Below are 21,791 nucleotides of genomic sequence, written 5' to 3'. Positions count from 1 at the left end.
GACAAGTCCGTGTAATAGAGCGAGAGCGGGCAACAAATAAAGACACAAATCAGGTATCCGGAGAGTCTAGTAGTTTATAAAGTCAGGTCGATAAAAATTGGCTTTGATGGTTGGGTACGTTGGTTGACATCAGGTTTTTGATCAGGATTGGAAGTGCATGCTCGTTTTTGATCGAAACCCTCGGCGACCTGACCATCATCCTCAGCTGGTCGCTTGTTCTTGCAATTACACTGACATCCAGATCCAGATCCACTTGCATAGTTGTTGCTATCTTCCGTTTTTATTTGCGTCTGTGTGCCTCTGTCCTTATTTTCGGCTTCAGAGTCCGAATTGATTGTGGCAACTTTCGGAGTTGGTTTGGGTTGTGCAATTGACTTCGCAAAATAAGATTGTAAGCCGATGTTTTCTAGGGATAGTTTAGGGGGTCTTTTGGCTTACTGTTGCACGGAAGTCTATCACTGAAGGTTCAGCAGGCATGACAGGATTTGGAATGATCCCTTCGCCAACGAAATCAATCGTGGCTTGTACTGGAATACAAACTGAATGCACATAATTAGGAGCGGAAAGCAAGTGGCGGCGAAAAGGGAGAAAGATCTGCCTTACATGAAGGAACGGATGGTCAGCTATTTTTCTGATGACATACTGTGTCTTATGCTTGCGTTCTTTGATTGCAGGTTTGCCCAGGCCGGCGGTACTGGTGAGACGGGCATTCTTGCTAGACTCTGAGAAGCTCATTTCATTTGTTGTTTTGAAGGCGGAAGTATTCTCTTGACGTAAGGTGGCAAGAAGTTTACATCTGTAGATCCTGAGCTCGATAGTGCCTAAAGATTTAATGATATTTTCGTCCTGGCAAAGCTCTTGTTGCTCATCAGGGTCGACAAGCTTAATCGGCGCGAATTGATAAGGCCGGGTAGCCCTGAGCCTGAGATCGCTTGATTTTGTGCTGACTTGCGAGAAGGTACGTCGGCCACTTTGAGTTCGGGGTATTCTTCTCTGGCTTACGGGGATTCCATCCAAGTCGACAAGGGCCACATCTGGCCACATAGTCGTGTGGTTGGAGTGATTTCTGAGCTTTTGTCCGTCCGCATAGGTTGACAGCACTCTTTTCCAGTACACAGCAGGCAGTCGGTTTGATGTCGAGATGGATTTTGAATTTGCCAGAGTTAGGTGATTCGATCGTCACGACTTCTTTGAAGACATGGGTGATCGGATCTAGGCTGGATCCGTGGCGATACTCCTGGCAAGTTATCTCCTCGGTTGTCGTCGTTTCTGATCCGTCTTCTGTTTTCGTTGAAACGAGGCTGATTGTGCAGCTTGCACCTGAAGCTGTGTTGGTGGGCATGGTGAGCTTGATGGTCTTTTACCGGTGCGTGGTGCCAACAAATACACATGCGGCAGCCAGCATGACCGGATATGCTCCGGGGGAATCCGCTACCTGTCACGGGCAATTTGCATGCATATTGACCTATATTGACTGTCAACTTGGATTAATGCTTGATGAACCACATCCCATCATCTTTCCACATTATCTAAAAAGCAATTCGAACGCTTGGAGAAGTATTCCCGGCAAGTATTGTGATTCCGCTTAAGCTTGAACAACTCAAGATTTTCAGTGGGCTAAAGTTATGGCCGTTGAGCCACAGCACCGGTAAAATTTTGGTTTTCTGACCAACACAGCTGCAAACTTGGCATTGTCAGCCCCCTATTGTTGCCCAGCAGGAAGGGTGAAAACCTGAACTCAATTGTCAGGATTCCATGATTTTGAGTTCACAGCTCAAAAATCTGTCCAAGCATTCCTGGAATCACAATACTTGACTGCGGAAAGGTAAATGCAGTTGGGAGCATTGATAGAGATCAAGCAACCAACACCAAGTGGGCACTTGAAAAATATGAATAATAACACTGAAGCGCAATACACGTTTCTGAGCAAGGACAGGTTTATTCTGTCTGTAGAGCAAGAGAGAGAGAGCAACAAAAATGCCCAAACCAGGTAAGTGGATGGTCCATCATTTTATAAAGTCAAGTCGATAAATATTGGCTTGGATGGCTGGACACGTTGGTTTACATTAGGTTTCTGATCAGCATCAGAGATTCGGGCTCGTTTTTCATTCGAGCTCTCGGCGACCTGGCCGCCATCTTCAGCTGGTCGTTTATTCTTACAATTGCATTGACATCCGCTTCCATTGTTATTACTATCTTCCTTTTTGACACGATTTTCTTTTTTCACTTTCTTTTGTTTGTCGTTGTTGTTATTTTCGGGTTCAGAGTCCGAATCAATCATGATTGAGTACGGGGGTAATTTTGGTTTAGACGTTGACTTTGTAGAATAAGATTATAAGCACATGTTTTGATGGATAATTGAGGAAGGAAGAAGTCTATCGGCTTACTGTTGCACTGGAGTCTATCACAGGAGGTTGAGCAGGGATGACGGGATTTGGAATGATCCCTTCGGCAACCAAAATCGACTGAGGTTTGTACTGGAATATAAACTGAAAACGCGTAATTAGCAGCGAAAAGAAAGGAGAGATGAAAAGAAAAGAGAAGAAAGATGAGACTGACATGAAGGAACGGATGTGCAGCTTGCTGTGTGATGGTATACTTTGTGTAAGGCTTGGCTTCACGAATTATAGGATCGCCTAAGCCGGCGGTACTGGAAAGACGAGCCTTCTTGTTGGACTCTGAGAAGCTCATCTCATTTGTCGTTTTGGTGCCATCAGTGGAACCATAGGGTATGTGATTTTTGTGGGCGCGAAGTTGACATTTGAAGATCTCGAGTTGAATGGTACCTAAAGATTTGATAACCTGTTCGTCTTGACAGATTTCTTTAGTCGTTTCGCTATCGTCATCAGGGTCGACGAGCTTGATTGGTGAGAATTGAAACAAGCGAAAAGCCGTGTGGTCGGTCGAAAGGACTTGTGCGTATGTTGCCTGGCCATCTTGGGTTCGGGGCATTTTTGCAGTGCCTATTTCGATTCCATCTAAGCTGATCTTAACCGCGTAGTCCAGTGATATGAGAGATTTCTGAGCTGTCGTCCGTCCAGACTGGTTGGCCGCGGTATTTTCGAGTACACAACAGACAGTCGGGTTGATGTCGAGGTCGATTTGGAATTGGCCAGAGTTGGTCGATTCAATAGTCACCACTTCTTTGAAGACATGGTTGATTGGATCTAGGGTGGATTCGTGGCGATACTCCTGGCAAGTTATCGCCTCGTTTGTTGTCGTTTCTGATTGGTCTTGTGTTTTCGTTGGCACGAGGCGGATGGTGCAACTTAGGCTGCATTGGTGGGCATGGTGAGCTTGATGGTCCTTTCTCGGCAGCCAGCCGGCATTGCATACTATGTATGTAGCTCTTGACCGGTATCCTCCGGGGAATGGCCGCCCCGGTCGGGGAGCCAAAGAGCACTGGTTCATCCTCAGCATTCTGGCACACACAAAGCTGGGAGAAATGTGATAGCTGAGCGGATGAAAAAAATGCGACAAGATATGGGCTCTTGATCATTCAAGCGCTTTTGACGTTGAGACACTGGTACCTTCAGTCCAATTCTGGGGAGAGCAGGTCTTTCATGTTTTATGACGCCGCATTAGCAGAAATATGTCACACCCAACCAACAAGCTTGATAAGGTGATCTTCCATGTGGACCGGATGAATTCTTTAAGGGAAACGGTGCCTGTTTTTTTAATGGGATAAAGTGACAGGCTGCAGCCGCTTGGAAGAGGACAGTCTACAGGGAAGAAAGGGATGGAATCGAGCAGAGAGAACTCAGCACGGAAGATCCCATGGAGCATGAACGGCGGGTTTCTTCTATCTATAATTTAATCTATGATATCCATTACTAAGAGTTACAAACTGCCCTTCATTGAAAACTATTCAAGAGCCTGGTTCAGATGAGAAAGGAACTGAATACATCACTTGCGTTTCCTCGAAAATTACATTTGTTGTTCTATTGCTATCCTTTTGATCAGCCTTAATCTTCTTCGTCATCAGATTGGGGTAAGATCATCTGTCAAGAAAAAGCAGAAAAATCAGAATCGTGACCTGTGCTGTAAGCCTGGAGTAGCAGAAAAAGGATAAGAAAAAGCTTTCAAGAGAAGAAGCTGCCACTCACTTCGTTTATACATTGAACCAATGGACTCAAAACCTACCACAGAAAAAACAAATGAATACATCAATTGTTTTTGATTGAACCAGGTGGTACGGTCTTTTTATATGTAAATGGGTTTTCAAATTATACCTTGATAGCTTTGGCTATTTCCTCCATGAAGGAGCTCGAGAGGACAACCTTATCCGTGAATCTGTGTGATTATTGTTTCCAATTGGTTTTTATTTTGTTGAAGGAAAGAATAGTAGGAAAAGGGGGGGAACGCATTGTTCAGAATCAAAAGGAACGTTTTCTTTGGACGAGTGCTCATGTCTAGGTATGCGTGAAGGTATGAGGTGGTTGGGTGATACGAAAAAAGGGGAAACCGCCTGCAAGATGCTTACGATTTGGTAGCCGCGATTGATCGGAGTTTCAACAGATCAAGATCTCTGTGTTAATGTTAGTTCATGTTGAAGGGGAATCCATATGCAAATCAAAGGCGTAAGTTTCCAGAATAAGGGGAAGGACGTCTCCGGAAAGAAATATTTATTTGTTGTGGGGTGTACTAGATGGAGACTGACGGATGCGATTTATCGACTCCATTCATCTTCGGGCCATTTTTCAATTCATCTTTGTGGCCGAATATATTCATTCTCTGTTTTTTTTATCGAAAAATTGACAAAGAGAAAAACATCATCAACATCGCCGGAAAACCTTTGGGTGGTGACTAATAGATAAGTAAAAGATCGAAAAAAGTGTGCAAAAAAAGCTGAACTTCTGTTGCGGGTTTTCCGGGAGGTTTCCCAAACATATCCGTAAACTCTTTATGATTGATGACGTCTCGTAGCGGCTTAGAATTCCTGACGATTGAATGTCTAATTGTGGCCAATCTACAAGAGAGAAAAAACACCGAAAATAATCAGTGGCCCTTATTTTGAATCGATGCGGTGGATAGACGAGAAGTTTGAGGAAGAAAGTGGGTGGATGGACGGACTGGTTTTTCTCCGGGCACCAAATACCTCCGGCGACTAGAGATTTGTCGCCGGGCTTTTTATTGATCATGAGACGTAGACGAGAGAAACAAAGGGTCAGATTATTAGATATTTATATCACATCATTACTTATCTGCCATCCATGTAGGAATAAGTACTGACTTCGATTTGCAGATAGTATGAGGCCCATGGCCCTTTCCTTCCCGTCCGGGAAAAGCCAACTGAGAAATACTTCTTGTAGGGTGTTTTATCACTCGAGAATCTGACATCTCGACTACAAATTGGCACCAATTGCGTTAAAAGGTTGTGAGACCTGTTCAAAAAGGTAGAGGAAGAAAAGTTTGGAGAGAGGACTGAACTGTAACCTGTAGACCAGATCTTTTGCTGGTAATTTAGGAATCGTCCAGTCACATTCAATGATTTTTGGACACAAGAGGTCGACGAACTGGTTCCAATTTTCTAACGCTTTCCGATAGGTTTTATCTTTCCGTATACAAGGCCGGTTACAAATACATAAACAAGAGAATATGGTGTGGGTTTCAGTGTCTAGTTCTCTGTCTTCGGCCCTTGATCAGCTTTCGTAAGGTTTATTGATGGCTTCATGTTATCTCTATATAACCCGCTGATCCCCCAATTTGCGCATGTATTTCCCTCAAGAAAAAGAAAAGGAACAGAACGAATGGCAAAACGGAGAAAAAGAAAAAGGGAAACTAACCATTTAAAACAAGCCATTCACGATCATTGCATTCGGGAGCCGTCAATTTTTCCAAAAATTCCATCGTGCTGGTCCAGATGCAGAACAAGTAACATCTTCAATGACGCGTTTTTTGCACAAATTGATGAAGTTAAGAGGAGTGGATGAGGTATTTACAAGGCAGCGATGAGTCCCGGGCTTACGAGTTGATCTTTCGTGGGCCCAGGTGCAAGGTTTTTGATGACTGTAGATTGTGAGTTATGAGTCGTACTCGCGGCGGTGGATTTGCGTTTCTTGGATTTTATAGGAATCTTCTGATCATCATCTTCGCTGTCAATATGATCACTATCGAGTTCAGGCGAGTCTGCGGCCGGATCATCATCTTCTTCGTCAGAGGGGACGAAATCTTTCTGTTGAGGTTTCCCGTCCGACTCGCCAGATGACAGGCTTGAAGAAGAGTCTTGTTTTTTGGGCTTGACTTTCGTGGCCCGTCGCGTTGGCCGTCGGCTGGGTTTCTTGTCGTCATCATCCGGGGCGTGCTCAATCTTGGGTTTCTTGGTTCGTGGGCGACTGGTTCGGGGTGCCATCGCTGCGAAGAATACGTGAGTTTCGTTGGAGTGAAGACGGCGCTGCTTGTATCTCGATTGACAAGTATCGGTTTTCGAGAAACCCAGGGGAAGGGATATCACCCGATGGGTGGTAGCTCACCATGAAAAACTGACCATATTCAAATCCCATAAAAGCTTCCATAAAACGCCCCACAAAACCCTCATCAACCTCATAATGAAGGACTGCACCATAAACTCAACAACCATGACTTCTACAACTGCTTTCTTTTAATTCTTTTACTAGGCATCAACTCTGTAAATATTCCATCCCCACGCATCCCATCTCCCCCAATTGCGACACATCAAAGAACTACCTCCCTCCCATCACATCTAGCCTTTTGGGTTGTTGATATCGGCATTATGAGTTTAATTATCAGCTCTGAAGGTTTACCAAATCTGAACTTTGACCCTCACCATTGCAGTCCTCAAATAAAGTTGTTTCATAAGCTGTAATATAATCATTTTTAGCAACCAAATTTTGTGCACCTGATCAGAGTCAAAATGTGCTGATGAGCTTGAGCGAAGGAGCTTGACAAACGAGAAGAGATTACACAAAATAGTCGTGGAGAGGCAAGGAGGGGCTTCGGTGGAAATTTGAGGTGCAGTCAAAACGACCGGATTGCCAAGAGTGTTTATGTAAGCACACCCCTCTGTAAGCACATACACCATGCAGCCAAGTGTCCGCTGCCACTGTGTGGTGTGATTTTAAATTTCATTTTGTTTCCAGCACAGCCTCACCACTCACCAGCACCTCGGCCACAGCCAACGACAGTCGACCCACGCCGGACACGAAAACCGCCGAGCACTGCCGCCGAACGAAGATATACCCCCAGACAAGACACATACCGAAATCAGGAGGATCCCGAGAAGATAGCGAGCTAAACAAAGCATGCCCACGCTCGGATATGACCATTACCAACAACTCCACTCGTTCGAGGCCCGGTCGGTTGCATCGACTCTGGCGCCGGACTCGACTCAACGAATCACGCTCTACGTGATTGCTGCCTATGCGCTCTTCATCCTCGTCGCCTGGTCCGTACTTCTCCTATCAACAGGATGCTCTTCTCCCCTCCAGCCCTTCCCAATCCTGATTACAGACTGGCTTTCAATTTCGTAGGAATCTGTGGGGCCTGCGACATATCATATATCCCTTCAAGTTGCTCACCGTCGCATTCCACGAATTGTTCGTCCCAATCCATCTTCTCTCCTCTGCACGACTTGCTTCAAACACATCCTCCACAATAATCTCGTCCTGAATCATGCTCAATTCCCTCTTTACATAGCTCTCATGCAATCGTTGGTAAGCTCACTGGAGCAAAAATTGAAAGCATCACGCTGGACCCGAATGGTAAACCCAACACCCCTCTATCCTTTTTATGAAGGCATTCTTTTGTTACAAATAATCATGACAAGCAAGATGCTGACCAGAATGGGGTTTTTGGTGGATTCCAGAGGGAGGCTTGACGAAGATGAGAGGCGGAATTCAAGCCTGCACCTTACCCGCGGGATACCTAGGCTCATCGCTGATAGGAGCCCTACTAATCTTTGCAGGATTCGACACCGTTGCTTCCAAGGTCAGCTTGACATACTTGCATCCTACTGGCCCTCCTCCCCTCGCAGGCTAAAGTGAAATTTGCTTCTTGTGGGGCGGTTGTTTTCAGGTCGCTAGTATCGTCCTGGCTCTCATGCTTTTGATCACACTTTGGTGGGCTAGGAATTGGTTGACAAGGATCGTCGTCGTCATCGCTATCGGTATCATGGTCGCACTATGGTCAGCCTCGCCTGCCCCCCTCAGTTCCCTCAAATCTAGCATTCTCTCAATCCATATGCCTTCCGCCCAATCTGTTTTTTGTTGCAAATAACAGGTTTATAGACCATGGAAGTCCCTTGCGATTCTATGTGTTGTTCAACGGAGTGATGTCGTGTCTCTACAGTGTTTGGGACATCGTCGACGACCTCGTCTTCCGAAAAGTGAACGAATCAGACGCCTCCCAATTCGCCAAGCTATGTCCTATCATTCCTAGCCGAGTCTGGGGCGTCATCTGGTCTGTTTCCCCCCTCTGCCTTCCTTCACGCTCCTTTTATCGCATTCTTCTTACCCTCTTTTTTTCCTTCCCCTCTTATGGACAGGTTGATCATCTCCATCATCTTCATGTTGGGCGGAATCTTGGCTGGCTTGGCCGCTTTCAAAGACTCGACTAGTGAACAATCTGCCGCTTCACAAAGTCAGTTCCTCACCTCCCTTTTTTCGGATCAGATGACTGACTGTTTCGTATCTGGGATTGCTGTGTTGGCGGGCACAATAGAGTTTATACCGACTTGAATACAAGAGAGACTTTGTGTAACTTCCATTTCAACCAACGAAACGAGACCGATTGTCACCCGATCTTTCCTGCTTTTTATTGCGATTGTTGTTTAACATTACCATCGTTTTTTCCCTTCTTCTCTTTATCTTGATTTGTAAACACGCGGCCCTCACCCTCCCATCATCATTCTCCTCCCTTATTTTGTATGCATGTTTGTTGTTTTAATTATTGCACATGGATATTTATGTACACTGCGCACATATGTATTATGGATCATCAGCTTTTGCACATACCTGTCTTTTTATTTTCGGCTCCTTGATGTATAAGGACTTTGTACACTCTTTCATGTCTGATGCGCTAACACATGTGTGCAATTTTTTAAATCGCAATCCGACTTATCGTTGTTATGTATGCCTTTCTTACGACTAGAAATAATTGACGATTGCCTGAATTATTTGTGCATGCCATTCAACTGACCAAATCAATGTGATTCAACAATTGAGCAAAATTAAGGGACCCATTAAAACTCATCAGGTAAAAGACGTCAACCATGTGTTGCCCATTAGCCTGCATTTGATGATGACGAGGCGAAACTTGTTCAAGTGATAAGATGATGTATATTTCTTAGTGATAGTATAACTTGGAAACACTGTGTGTACCAATCTTCGAAACGCCTAAAAACAACAACAATCGCTCGCATACAAAAAATACAGTGGGTTTGGAAGTAGAGATGAGAAAAGAAATCCGTAGTACAATTCGATGTTAATACAAATATATATGCTGATAAACAATACAAAACAAACGCTTCTGAAAACACGCAAAGCGAAAAATAATGACGAGGGGTCACATCTCTATTTGTATCAGAAAGTGCAGAGAGAGGAAGAGTTGAAGCTGGAACAGGAACTGAATAGAGTTTGAAAGATAAACAAGATACAAAAAGGAAGAGATATATATGAAAAAGGGAGGAATTAAATAGTGCCCTGGAACCTAAGACACCCACAAGCGTTAAGGATAAAAGCGCGACCTTGACGATCGATATCAGCGTCTCGCCTAATCGTGTCGACCAATTGGCGATGGACCGAGGATGAAGATGAAGCTTTAGAGCTGAGAAGGTGAGAGAAGATGGCCTCTTCTCTGAGCCCGATCTCAGCCTGCAAGCATTCGCGATCCTGGGCGTAATTGATGACGCTAAGAAGTTGGGAAGGGGTCAGAGGGTCGGGGAGGATGAAGGGGTGTGGGGGGTGCTCGGCTGGTGTTCCTCGGGAGATGAGCGGATCGACGAAGGTCGACGGGCTCTGTCGGAATTGTACGGTGTTATCGAGCTCGATCGAGGGGCCATTGGACGGGTCGGCTCGAGGAGGAGAGCCTTGTAAGCCGGGGAAAGCGCTCAAGATGGCAACCCATCTCCAGATGTTCAGCTTGAGTTCTTCTGGGAGCCGGTCCCACGGGAACACCTCCTTGGCCCTCACCGGCCCTAGTGCAGATTCAGGGGCAGGGGTGCTCAAGAGGATGGGGCGTGCAGTGCTGATGAGTCCTAAGGCCGCCCGTCGAGTGGCTAGCCTTAAGGCTTGGTTGCGGCTCTCGCACTTCTCGAGGAGATTTTTCCAGCCCCCTTCGAGCTCGATGGTCAGTCGACAGTCCTCACGATCAACCGAGTCCTTGAATCCCATCAACTTGATCAGTTCCGCCTGGTCTTGATCGTCGGCTCCGAGTTGATTTTCGGGTTCGGATGAGCGGGGCGCATCGCATGCCAACATTTCGACACGGAGGAGGCTGCTGTTCCCCCCGCACCGGGCCAAGGCCCAGACGATCCGTTCGCATCCACGGGTCCCCCAATTGTTGCCATTCACGGCAAGCCATTCGAGGGGCCCTGAGCGAGAGCGGTCTTCGAGCCAAAGAGCGAGCGAGACGGCGACGGAGAGGTCGAGGGAGCAGGCGGAGAGATGGAGGGTGGTGAGCTGGAGCAGGCTCAGATTGGGGTTTCGGAGCAGGCTGGAGAGTGCGGAACAGTCGATCGGGTTGGAGGTGAGCGAGAGAAGGGTGAGGTTGCCGAGGCCGGCCAGGAGGGGTGAGGGCGAGCTGTTGAGGGTGATGAGGTTGTTGGAGAGGTAGAGCTCGACGAGGCCGTCCCAGGCCCGACAGAGCTCGGCCAGTGCGGCGTCGGTCAGCGAGTTTGAGGCCAGATTGAGTTCGTGGATGGGGGTTGTGCGGCGCTTTTTGAGGAAGCGGAGCCTGCTGGCGAGCTGGCGGACGCCGGCGTCGCCGAGTGCGTTGTGGCTGAGGGTGAGTGTTGATGCGAATGGGTTGGTTGCGAGGGCTTCGAGGACGATCAGCGCGCCCTGTGGGCCCCGCAGCCCGGTATCATGGAACGAGAGATGGTCCTGCTGGCGGTCTGGGGTCGTGAATCCGCCGCGGTCCCTATCCTGGATGACATGGTGGATGCTCGCCGGCCCTCGCCGGTCCTCCTGTGCCGGCTTGAGTGGCGAGATGAGCAGCGATCGGAGCAGGGGGAAGAGCGATGACATGGTCTGGGTGAGCTTGCGGTGTTTGCTGTGCAGGGGTGGGTGGCTTTTGAGCATCCCCCGGGTATGGAAGTTTCCCGAATCGGGTATGTAGCAGCTTCCCCCGGAGCATACCCGGTCAGCGGCTACAGCTAGCCCGTGGGTGGACACCGAGGGCCAGGGCAGCGAGACTCCTTCTCAAGCGCGCCATGCCCACCAACGAAGCCTCAGGCGCGAGCTGTGCCATCAGCCTCGTGCCAACAAAAACAGACGACGAGCCAGAAACGACGGCAACCGAGGCGACAGCTTGCAAGGAGTATTGCCACGAATCCAGCCTAGATCCGATCACCCATGTCTTCAAGGAAGTCGTGACCATCGAATCAACCAACTCTGCCCAATTCAAAATCCACCTCGACATCAAACCGACTGCCTGCTGTGTGCTCGAAAAGACTGCTACCAACCAGTGCAGGCGGACAAAAGCTCGGAAATCACTCCAACCACACGACTATCTGGTCCAGTTCATCTTCGATGGAATCAAAACATCCACTGCAAAACTACTCCGAACCCAAACTGGCCGACAAACGTTTTCAAGAGTCAACTCGGTCGACCGCGCAGTCTCCCGCCCGTTCCAATTCGCTCCGATCAAGCTCGTCGACCCGGATGACCCGGCCGAAGAGATCTGCCAGAACGAAGAGATCATCAAATCTCTCGGAACGATCGAGATCCAGATCTTCAAATGCAAACTTGTCTCCGACAAAAGCCCTGCACCTCTTGCGGGCTCTTCCCTCGCCAAATCCACAAATCAGATGAGCTTCTCGGAGTCTAACAAGAAGGCCCGGCTCGCCTGTACCGCCGGCTTGGGCGAACCTACAATCAACGAACGCACGGATTGCCCAACGTATATCGTCAAACACAAAGCTGTATTCCCGTTCCTTCATGTAAGACTCGTCTTCCTTATCATCACACCCACTCCAAGGCTGAGTACGTCCATTCAGTTTGTATTCCGGTACAAACCACGATCAATCTTGATTGCCGAAAAGATCATCCCAAATCCTGTTGTACCTACCGAACCTCCAGCGACAGCCTCCAGTACAGCAGTGAGCCAATTAATAGACATTCTAAACAATTGATAGGAAGCATGTGCTTATAACCCCATCCTGCCAAGTCAACATCCAAACCAAAACCGCCCCCGAAATCAATCACGATCGATTCGGACTCTGAACCCGAAAATAACTACGCCGAAACGAGCAAATCAAAGAAAACGAACACGGATACTATAAGTGTCAAGGATGAAGATAGTCAGGAGAATGGATCTGTATGTCAGTGTAACTGTAAGAATCGACGACCAGCCGAGGGTGCTGGTCAGGTCGGCGAGAGCTCGGATCAAAAACGACCAAGACTCTCTGATCCTGATCAAAAACCTAAAGCCAACCCACATACATCCCATCCCTCAAAGCCGATCTTCATCGATTTAACTTTATAAAACACCGGATCATCCGGATACCCAATTCGCTTCCCTTTTTGCTACTCTGTTTTTCACACTTGATAAAACGACGGATCATCCGGCCGATATCCTATTCCTCTTTTACCGCTCTGCGTGCGATTCTCTCTATTACATGGACCAATTTGACTCTTCTTTGATTAAGAGTGTGAACTATTATTGAATCGTGTTGTTGTTTATCGCTCTATTATTATATCTCTCTCCCTCTCTACCCCTCTCTCTGGCTACCTTTACGCGGGCTGTATACTTGAATGAAGAACTTGCAATGACACTTTATTACCACAAGTTCTCATATCACGACAAGTATGCATCTGTGCATGTTTCCAAATGTTCATGTACAGTGTTTCACCTACCTTGCTCTGAAACGTCGCAGGGACTCGGGATAGAGTTTGCCGCCTCCAACGAATCTGTAATCAGTCAAGCTCGCTAAGACATTCTGGGGCAAGCGGGGGTTTGCAGTGGCTTCCATAAGCTTCAGAAGCACCCTTGCAGGCTGCACTGATCGTGATGTCTTGCTTGATACACCTGGCCACTCCGTCGTTCTTTGTGAACGTTTCTTTGCGAACAGTCATTGTGGGCCTGGCCTATTGTGGCTCCTTCACTGCCTTGGGTGCATTGATTTGAACGCTGGGATATGTGATTGAGCAGTTGTTTCGCAACTAGAAGCGTATTAATTTGCGCATTACGATAAGAATTTAAGCGACAAGCAACATCTGCTTTCTCACATGGGGATGACAAGGCCCAACGTGAACCAGGGAGCTGCTGCTGAGTCTCGTCCAAACGGATTATCAGGAAAGATGATGATCCAATGGTGTTTGATGGTGTGCTAAGCTGGTGTGAACTGTTACAAACAAATAATAAACGAACTCCGTCAAAACCAAGAACACAGTAATAGGGGGGTTCACGTTGCAAAAAAAGCAATGCTGATTTGGTCTGCTCATGCGAACTTAGCTAAGTCCCTCGATCGGAGGCGCGCGAGCGCTGTCGCGAAGCGACCCTCCGAAGGAGGGACTTATGCCCTACCTCGCAAAAGAGTAGGCAGCAGATGTCTGTTTTCAGCTTTTTTTGCTTGTCCCTCCGTTGAGGCTACGCAAGGACAGCTGGGGCCAAGTCAGCTGCTTCAAGAGATAGCCAAGAAGCGTGGCTCTCTGCTGGTATCTTTCTTTTATCTGTAACACATGAGCTTGATTTTTAAGAAAAAAAATAAGAGCTGCTAGGTTTTGACAGGTGTCAAAAGTATGGCTTTGATCGAGGCCTGTTTGAACAATGCCCTCCCAAAACCCATGAACTCCTTTTTGTTTCATTTGGGATTCAAGAGTGTTTTTGGAGGGATCCGACCTCAGGAAGGTGGAAAGTGAAAGGGCAGATGTAGGCGGACAAATCTGTCTGCTCAGATTCTCGATGGCTTTTACTTGAGTCGAGATATCAAGAGTTGAAGATTTTGAAAATTTTCCCCAGCCAAATGGGATTTCTGCTGCCTACTGTTTTGCGAGGTAGGGCGTAAGTCCCTCCTTCGGAGGGTCGCTTTGCAACAGCGCTCGCGCGCCTCCGATCGAGGGACTTAGCTAAGTTTGCTGCTCATGCACCTGTGAGTAAGGTTTATGCCTTGCAGATTGCTTCCAAAGGGGAGCTGCCCAGCCAAACCTTTTCGCTTTCTCACGATTTTCAAAAGCTGCATCTGCTAGTTTTGGTTGCTGATTTTCGAAATCAGCCTTACGTGAACCCCCCTAATATGGCGCTTGCAAGAGTGAAAGAGGGTGAAAAGCTCTAGCGATGGGAAGCCATCCATGCTCGGCTTGATAATCAAGCGGTCAAGGCCAGGGTCCGTCTTGAAGGAGTCCCAATGAGGTGTCCTGGTTCCAAATCCGAGCTCAAATTCTTCCACAAACTTAACTAAGTCCCTCCCCCGCCTGAGGCTTTGCCGGAGGGACTTACACCCTATCAGGAATTCTCGCGTGAGCCTATTCTGAGTTTTGGTGGTACTTTTCTTTGATTCGCCAAAACTCAACCTAAACAATTAGCTACCAGTTCAAAAATCTAGTTGATGATTTGCCTACATCATACCTTTCTTCTGATACAATTTGGAACCATCTGCTCTTTGTCTTCATGCTGATTTTATTTTTCAAAAACGTCCCAAAAACTGATTTCCCCAGGTTCGGAGCGGATCACAAAACAATCAGTCCATGCGCGATTGTCATCTCTGATACAACGTTATACGAGTACGTGCACCCTTCTTTTTTTCATGCTCTCTCAGCCTTGATCAGGCTTGCTAGCCTCAATCAATACTCAAAACGGTTGTGTTTTTGGCGCCAAGTAATAGGATGGTCTGTGCTCATAAATCCCGGTGGTATTCTGGGATATGATAGTTATTTTCCTTTTATTCAAGATTTTACAAAAAAAAAAAAAATTGAACAAAGATACAAAGAATGGTAAGAATATAACAAATAAGGGGATGAGGAAGCGTATCAGGAAAAATGAGTTTCAAGAACAGCGGATGAGATCTGCAGGAGTGATGAGGAATATAACGTTTTCACGGATCAAATATCCGAAAGTCTCACGCAAGAATTCCTGATAGGGCATAAGTCCCTCCGGCGAAGCCTCAGGCGGGACTTAGAGCATCCACCCTTGTTGCGGTAAATCTTTAGGTAGCCAGCAAGTCCTGCGAGGCTCGGTTGCTTAGCTAAAGAAAAAATCCACCCTCATCGCTAGGTAGCGGCTTGGTAGGCTATACAGATTTAGATAAAGACACCGCCGCCACCCTCGTGTCTACATAAATATGTATGTATGTATATAAGCACAACACAGCTCACATATTTGGAAGAATATAGGCCAATGACCCGATGCCCGGACTGTCATCCTTTCAACTACATAGGTCATCCCGATGACCAGTCGTGCTATCCAATGACCGGTCATCCTATCAATGACGGCCCGACCGTCTATTGATGGATCATCTTACCGATGACCAGTCATCACATCGATGTCCGGTTGTTCTATCCAATGACTGGTCTATCAATGTCCGGCCATCCTATCATTGACCGGTTGATCGATGACTGGTAATCCCATTGATGACCAGTCAATCAAGGACCGGTCCGGCCATCCTATCATTGACCGGTTGATTGATGACCGGTCATCCCATTGATGACCGGTCAATCACTGACTGGTTGATCAATGACCGGTTGATCCATGACCGGTCAATCAAAGTGTTATATTTTATTGTTTGTTTGTTTTTCTGGGGGGCGGGGGGTGGAGAGGGGTTGGCATGTACTTACAATATCTGTTGTGTAGTATGTATGTACTTGTGTTTGGCAAGGGGTCGGCAGGCTCGTCAAAATTTTCCTTACAGAGGCTCTGTAGGGCTTGGTAAATCTAGCGAGTCTTAAAGATTTACCAAACAAACATTTAGCTAAAGAGCCCTAAAGAGGGCACGGGGGTGGAAAATCCCTTACCTGCTCTGTAAATCTGCCTTACCGAGCGGGTTTACAGAGACGAGGGTGGATGCTCTTAGTTAAGTTCGATTCTTCCAGCTATGTAGCTTTCCTCATCAAGAAAACACAACACAACACAGTGGATTGCATTTCTTTACATACATCAAATATGTGTGTTTTACGCGTGGGTAATTTGGCTGTAGGTGTATCAAAACAAGACCCGACAAGGAATCCCCCATTCACACAGAATTTGTTGGGGTGCAAACTTTGCGGGAAAAAAATATTATTTTTTCTGAAAAGCTGGGATCCGACTCCAACGACCTTCAGCTTCCTGCTTCCTTCAAGTTCATCACAATTGCATTGAAGAATTATCGGTATGCCTACCAACGCAGTCTCGGGTGCGAGCTGCACTATAAGTATCCTCGACCCATCCTCAACGATCTCGATGCCTTGTACGGAGTACCTCCAGGAGTCCCTCAAAGACCCGGAGACCGGCGCTTATCAGGAAGTTGTAACTATCGAATCAACTCAATCGAGTCCGTTTGAAATCACCGTTGATATTCACCCGACCGCCTACGATCTGCTTGCAAAGAGGGCCGGTAATGGCCATTCTGGATCAAGGAAGCCTTACAGATCACTGAAGCTTTATGACTACACCTACGACATCTTCTTAGATGGTGTTTATGTTACCGGAATGATCTGCAATCGATGCAGAAAACCTGGTCCCGAGACGATTTCAGAGGTCATCGAGAACAACACCGTTCGTAGTTTTCAATTCGCTCCTCTCAAGCTCGTGGATCCAGATAGCCATCTCGACAATCATCAAGATACAGCCTCAGCCAGTAAGATCTGTGAAGACAGTAAAATAATCGAATCACTGGGAACAATTGAAGTGCGAGTTCACAAATGCCATCTCAGCCTTCGAGAAATCAAGACAAAGCGTAAGAAAAGGAAAGAGGATGAGTTGACCATGACAAGCAGCGACATGTCCTTCTTAGAATCTTCAAAGCAAGTCAGACTGTCTAGTACGGCTGGGTTAAGTGAACCAACGCTCTTGGAGCCGGTATCCAGTCCCAAGGCCAAGGGGAAACGCTACGTGATCAAATCAGAAGAAGAAAATCCATTTCTTCAAGTCCGTGTTATCATTTAATTTCTCTAATTCAATCAGGATTCCAAACCCTCATTAAAAATAACCCATCTGTTTGATTATTTTTTCGGGATCCAGTTCATCTTCAAGTACAGGCCGCGTTCAATCTTGATAGCCGAAGGAATCATCCCAACTCCAACGATTGGAAACACTGAAGATACAGCAGTACGTTACGTAACTACACTTAGCTTTCATGAATCTCTTCGAACGTCAGCATTTACAAATCTTCTTCATCTATCTATGAATAAATTATGTACAACAAAAACACAAAACAGATTATAATTGGATCAGACCATGAAGGAGAGGTCAAAGAGGAGGACCAAGATGACGAAATGGGTAACGTCGGCGGAGGTAAAGGAAACGGGTGCGAGCGCGGTAGCAAGAAGCGAGCTGGAAACGATGACGCTGGGGTTGCAGCGGAGACGTCGGATCCAAAGCGGAGTCGATTCGAGGTCGACGAAAAACCGGATATAACTGGTCTAACTTAACGAACGACCAACTTCCCCACCGTACTTCACAGACTTGTGACGATCTCGCCCAGACCGAATGAGGCGGATGCATGGCTTCTAACCCCACTCGTATGTAGTCACGGCTCTAGTGGATCTGGACTTCGGCCGGTTTTCAGTTTAGAGCTCCAAAAGCCACGCTACTTGAGCCTTTGGATCAAATTTATCTCATTACTACCCAGAAAACAGCTACTCTTCCCTTTCCATCTCTCAGCTCCCATTTCCTTCCATGTCATCGAGACTTCCAAAATTATCCTATGACTGAATATCAAGTTTTCTTTTTGACTTGTTCATTTAACCGTGTAAAGGGGACATGGCGATCTGTTGTCTTTGAAGATCTCACTGATTCTTGGAAGAATTGACAAAGAATCTACGGTCTGATAATGTCGCCAACATAATGCCGTCGAAAATGCCCGGAATGATCACAAACATCCCGAACTCATTCATTATTGGTAGAATAGGCACGCCGCCATTCATTTTGAGCGAAAAGTGATGTCTGAAAGGTAATCCTAGTATTCATGTGTTACCTAGCCTGGCTTGGAGGCTCGGAGACTCCTTATGTACATATCAAAACTGGACTCGCGGAAGCTGAAAAGGTCAAAGAACGCGAGGATGGACGCGAAAGCTTCCATAGAATTTGACAACAAGGAGGTAACTTTTGTGTATGTACCTGTGGGAGCCAATCCAGACAAAATCTGATGAGAGCTGGAGCCCATGCAGTACACCGATTGCCCTGATCTGCTGGACCGGCGGAGGAACGATCCGAGCTTGTCCGGTCGGCGCAATGCAACATGTGTTCCCCGATCCGCCCGGGGAGTGAGGGCATCACTGTCAGTCATGTTTGTAGCTCTAACAAGCTCTAGCACACCCTCCTAAGATGTCTCCCCCAGTGTAGCTAATTCCCTCCAGGGCGGAGTGATAAACATTCGGAGGGTCCCTGATGGACGGCGTCCCCCACAATCGCAGAGGGACTACATATGGAATTACGGGCTTCCATTATTTCTCGTCTCATCCTCTTACAGGTATCATGTATGTATCTTCCGGATTCCTGGGTTTCCACAAGAATCATCTCGGCTGCAAAGTAAAGAGCACCATGTACTTCATAATTGGTTTCAGATGAGGTTGGGAGGTCTCCAAATCTTCGGATTCAGTACACCGCGCAGAGCGCTTCCCTATACATGAAACCCGCACGACCTTGCTCATGACCCAAGTCCCAGACACGTAAACCATCTCTTCAAAGCCCGCGAGAACCAGATCATGAACTCAATTGGGTTCCTTTGCTACTTACTTCTACTTGCCCATCTTCAACATCGGGCGTCTGCGGGTTATGGATTGGAGAAAGAGCTCGGAAAGATTGCAATCAAGGGTGATTCGAGCGAGCCTCGTCATGTTCATCTTATAGATAAGAGCTTCGACTCCAAGGAGTCATCCAGTCAACGTGTGTTCTTTTTTATAACTTCTTTTTAAATTTTGATAGGAAAAAATATGGACCAAAGACGCAATGCAAAAACCGTAGACTCTTCCGTTCCGTCCATCTAATCACGCTTCCTGAAGCACACTGAACTATGATGGTGGTTGATCTTTTTATTCAGTTGAAGGCATCATTCCAAAGCTCCGACGGGCAATCAAAAGTAAGTCAAAAGTGGTGAATATAATTTATTCAGGGGTTTCAATCTGATTGAGACAGAGATTTCATAGATCCAATGGCCTACAATACGAGAAAACTTGAACTACTTGAACCGTTACTGGACAAAGAACTAGAAGCGTCACTGGAGACCCGGTACTGGCTGGCCGTTATTTGTAAGCGTCCACTCACAATTCAATCACATTAATTTCTGATATTGGCAGCTATTATAAAAGTAGCTGAAACAGTATTTCTAAAAACAAATGTTAAAACCACGTTAATTCCCAAGACAATCCAATCCACACCCGATCGTTCCTGACCGGTACGTTTGGTGATGTTTGTGGTAAGTAGATTTTCTATTTAGCTGACGGCAATTTAATAACCAGGAGAACTAGTTCTCGACGCGCCAAAGTCTTTCAAAAACCTGGAATCAGTCGATGCCCTGATGGATTGCTTCAATACAGATATCCAAAAACGCCCAGATCGAGCTAGGAGTGATTATATTTCGGATAAGCTTTCGGATGTGGTCTGGCAGATGTTTCGGCTGAGAGGAAAAGACGATGACGAACTGGGCAAGATTGCAACTTGTGCCAAAGCAATTGCCCAGGTTATTCACGCCAAGGAGCACGACGCGAATCTGATATCAAAATTGGAAAGAACGAGCCGAGAATACGTGCGGGAGTTGTGGAAAAGTGGTGTATACTATAAAGATCCTCAAAACGATGTCGTCCATGGCCTCTTGAAAGTTTTATTAACATTGTGCTTTCAAGTCTAAAGGCCGACTCCAATCTCTGTGTGCGCGTCTGATTCCTCCTTGATCAAGTCATGCACTCTTTTCCAGAATCTATCAACTGCTTATTTTGGATGGAGTTTTCCAAAATATGTTAAATTGTTTGCATTCACGCGTTCTGAGAAGAAAATGGAGAAAAAGTTGGGGGCTCCGTTGGGGGCTGGCTCGTCAGGTTGACAGAGAAAGTAAGGGGCAACTTGAAAGATACGGGAAAGTGCGTGTGGTGAAAGTCTGGGACGGCTGGCTAGCTCAGCCGAGCTCTGCCGGGCTGATGGTGTGTCCAGGAGCAGGACGTGAGGATGGAGGAGTAACACATTGAGGGACCCGGGTATCGGAATATGCGTGGAGAGATTTGAATGGCCGGTTGCCGTCAACCTCTCGTGCTATCTGGCGACGACGATCTTTGGAAGACTGGTGAGCGATGGGAGAGCGGCGACGTGCGAGGCTGATAGGCTGTGGGGGCACCGGACCACCGTCGGCATTCGGGGGACCTCGGGAGTCGGCTCGGCATCGTGGTCGTTTTGGATGGGCTTCGATGTCGTTTTTGTTTTGTGGCGAGCGAGTTGACTCGGACGAGAAGGCTGGGGGCCACTAGATGGTGTTGCCGGCACGGTTGTGATGCGCTACCGATCCCGGCCGAGCTCGGTGTCTATCTCGATGAGCTCAGCCAACGAGCCACGGGGCGGTTTCCTCCCCCCAAAATAGCATCTCCAAGACTCAGCTCGCAGTAGCAAACAAGGTTTGCTTTTTTCCTTAAAACAACCACTCCAGCCGACGTGCGGTCCTCCCTGGTGCTCCACCGGGACACACTTCCCGTCATCTCTTCCAGCGTCTGCAGAAAGCCATTCTCTCCCCTGCTTATTCTTTAGCATGGAAAGCAACCACCGTCCAATATTACCAAACAAACATAAAATTTGATGCCTTGAAGGGCTCTGAGAAGACACTAGATAAACTTTGGAGTCTCAGTTGCGGACTGCTTCGGCAAGTCTAGCATATACGGGTTGAAAGAGGAAGTCACAAGGAAAGTTGCAAGGGGAGGTGGTAAAACAAATGTGGTGGAGGGATGGGACGGTGGGGTGGCTCAGGCGAGTTTCTGCCGAGCTGGGTGTGCGGGTCTGACTGGATTATCGAGATGAGCGGCCGGGGTGCAGGGGCGTAAGAAGAGAGCACAAGTTGTGGCATTCTCAGCTCCCTCCATGTCATCATACTTGAAGAGCACAAATGGTACATTAGTATTCACCGGTGTTGTTTTCTTTAAATGAGGTTAAGCTTACTGCTTGGCGGACAAGTAGGCGAGCCAACTTGGCGGCCGTTGACGTATGAACACCAGCATTCGCCACATTTCCCGGACGTGATAGATGGGCTTGTATGTAGATGTTGTACAGTGGGTCACCAGGTTTTTTTTTTTTTCAAGAAAAAGTTTTTGATTAGCTCCGGCTTGCCTCTCACAAAATTAAAACTTGTGGTACAAACCGTGGTAACCGTGGTACACCCGGCAATGATCGGGCGAAATCTGGGCCCGAGACGATCAGGACTACCATTAGGACGAGGAAGGTTTTCATCGTGGGTTGATTAGAGTGACTGGCTGAAGGTGGAAGTATTGTGGTCGCTTATATAT

The 21,791-nt window shown here is 47.1% G+C and overlaps 9 protein-coding genes across 9 annotated transcripts; 4 read left to right on the top strand and 5 right to left on the bottom strand.

The window, feature by feature from the left end:
* Positions 1 to 74: 74 nt before the first annotated feature.
* On the bottom strand, positions 75 to 1,342 carry PtA15_2A866 (uncharacterized protein; the record flags this gene model as incomplete). Its single annotated transcript, XM_053166930.1, has 4 exons — positions 75 to 374; positions 439 to 598; positions 644 to 947; positions 1,003 to 1,342. 4 exons carry the CDS (start codon positions 1,340 to 1,342, stop codon positions 75 to 77), a joined length of 1,104 nt encoding a protein of 367 aa, XP_053018104.1.
* A 669-nt stretch (positions 1,343 to 2,011) lies between these two features.
* On the bottom strand, positions 2,012 to 3,420 carry PtA15_2A865 (uncharacterized protein; the record flags this gene model as incomplete). The annotated part of the gene is made up of 3 exons (XM_053166929.1): positions 2,012 to 2,317; positions 2,388 to 2,489; positions 2,560 to 3,420. 3 exons carry the CDS (start codon positions 3,418 to 3,420, stop codon positions 2,012 to 2,014), a joined length of 1,269 nt encoding a protein of 422 aa, XP_053018103.1.
* Positions 3,421 to 3,965: 545 nt separating this feature from the next.
* On the bottom strand, positions 3,966 to 6,352 carry PtA15_2A864 (uncharacterized protein; the record flags this gene model as incomplete). The annotated part of the gene is made up of 11 exons (XM_053166928.1): positions 3,966 to 4,001; positions 4,107 to 4,139; positions 4,233 to 4,293; positions 4,484 to 4,528; positions 4,661 to 4,734; positions 4,855 to 4,969; positions 5,074 to 5,126; positions 5,234 to 5,345; positions 5,431 to 5,554; positions 5,787 to 5,854; positions 5,943 to 6,352. The coding sequence occupies 11 exons, from the start codon at positions 6,350 to 6,352 to the stop codon at positions 3,966 to 3,968; spliced, it is 1,131 nt and encodes a 376-aa protein (XP_053018102.1).
* A 910-nt stretch (positions 6,353 to 7,262) lies between these two features.
* On the top strand, positions 7,263 to 8,696 carry PtA15_2A863 (uncharacterized protein; the record flags this gene model as incomplete). Its single annotated transcript, XM_053166927.1, has 8 exons — positions 7,263 to 7,405; positions 7,491 to 7,556; positions 7,657 to 7,721; positions 7,826 to 7,947; positions 8,035 to 8,144; positions 8,239 to 8,418; positions 8,504 to 8,598; positions 8,680 to 8,696. 8 exons carry the CDS (start codon positions 7,263 to 7,265, stop codon positions 8,694 to 8,696), a joined length of 798 nt encoding a protein of 265 aa, XP_053018101.1.
* Positions 8,697 to 9,647: 951 nt separating this feature from the next.
* Positions 9,648 to 11,258, bottom strand: PtA15_2A862 (uncharacterized protein; the record flags this gene model as incomplete). The annotated part of the gene is made up of 2 exons (XM_053166926.1): positions 9,648 to 10,564; positions 10,688 to 11,258. The coding sequence occupies 2 exons, from the start codon at positions 11,256 to 11,258 to the stop codon at positions 9,648 to 9,650; spliced, it is 1,488 nt and encodes a 495-aa protein (XP_053018100.1).
* A 131-nt stretch (positions 11,259 to 11,389) lies between these two features.
* PtA15_2A861 (uncharacterized protein) lies at positions 11,390 to 12,663 on the top strand (the record flags this gene model as incomplete). Its single annotated transcript, XM_053166925.1, has 3 exons — positions 11,390 to 12,118; positions 12,176 to 12,277; positions 12,346 to 12,663. The coding sequence occupies 3 exons, from the start codon at positions 11,390 to 11,392 to the stop codon at positions 12,661 to 12,663; spliced, it is 1,149 nt and encodes a 382-aa protein (XP_053018099.1).
* Positions 12,664 to 16,482: 3,819 nt separating this feature from the next.
* On the top strand, positions 16,483 to 17,741 carry PtA15_2A860 (uncharacterized protein; the record flags this gene model as incomplete). Its single annotated transcript, XM_053166924.1, has 3 exons — positions 16,483 to 17,238; positions 17,332 to 17,418; positions 17,529 to 17,741. The coding sequence occupies 3 exons, from the start codon at positions 16,483 to 16,485 to the stop codon at positions 17,739 to 17,741; spliced, it is 1,056 nt and encodes a 351-aa protein (XP_053018098.1).
* A 1,275-nt stretch (positions 17,742 to 19,016) lies between these two features.
* PtA15_2A859 (uncharacterized protein) lies at positions 19,017 to 20,158 on the top strand (the record flags this gene model as incomplete). Its single annotated transcript, XM_053166922.1, has 5 exons — positions 19,017 to 19,197; positions 19,352 to 19,390; positions 19,458 to 19,559; positions 19,673 to 19,726; positions 19,848 to 20,158. The coding sequence occupies 5 exons, from the start codon at positions 19,017 to 19,019 to the stop codon at positions 20,156 to 20,158; spliced, it is 687 nt and encodes a 228-aa protein (XP_053018097.1).
* Positions 20,159 to 21,254: 1,096 nt separating this feature from the next.
* On the bottom strand, positions 21,255 to 21,735 carry PtA15_2A858 (uncharacterized protein; the record flags this gene model as incomplete). The annotated part of the gene is made up of 3 exons (XM_053166921.1): positions 21,255 to 21,292; positions 21,448 to 21,536; positions 21,647 to 21,735. 3 exons carry the CDS (start codon positions 21,733 to 21,735, stop codon positions 21,255 to 21,257), a joined length of 216 nt encoding a protein of 71 aa, XP_053018096.1.
* Positions 21,736 to 21,791: the final 56 nt, after the last annotated feature.

Source organism: Puccinia triticina, chromosome 2A (genome assembly GCF_026914185.1).
Source record: "Puccinia triticina chromosome 2A, complete sequence".
In the NCBI taxonomy this organism is placed as follows: Eukaryota; Fungi; Basidiomycota; class Pucciniomycetes; order Pucciniales; family Pucciniaceae; genus Puccinia; species Puccinia triticina.
This window is presented reverse-complemented; position numbering and strand designations above follow the sequence as displayed.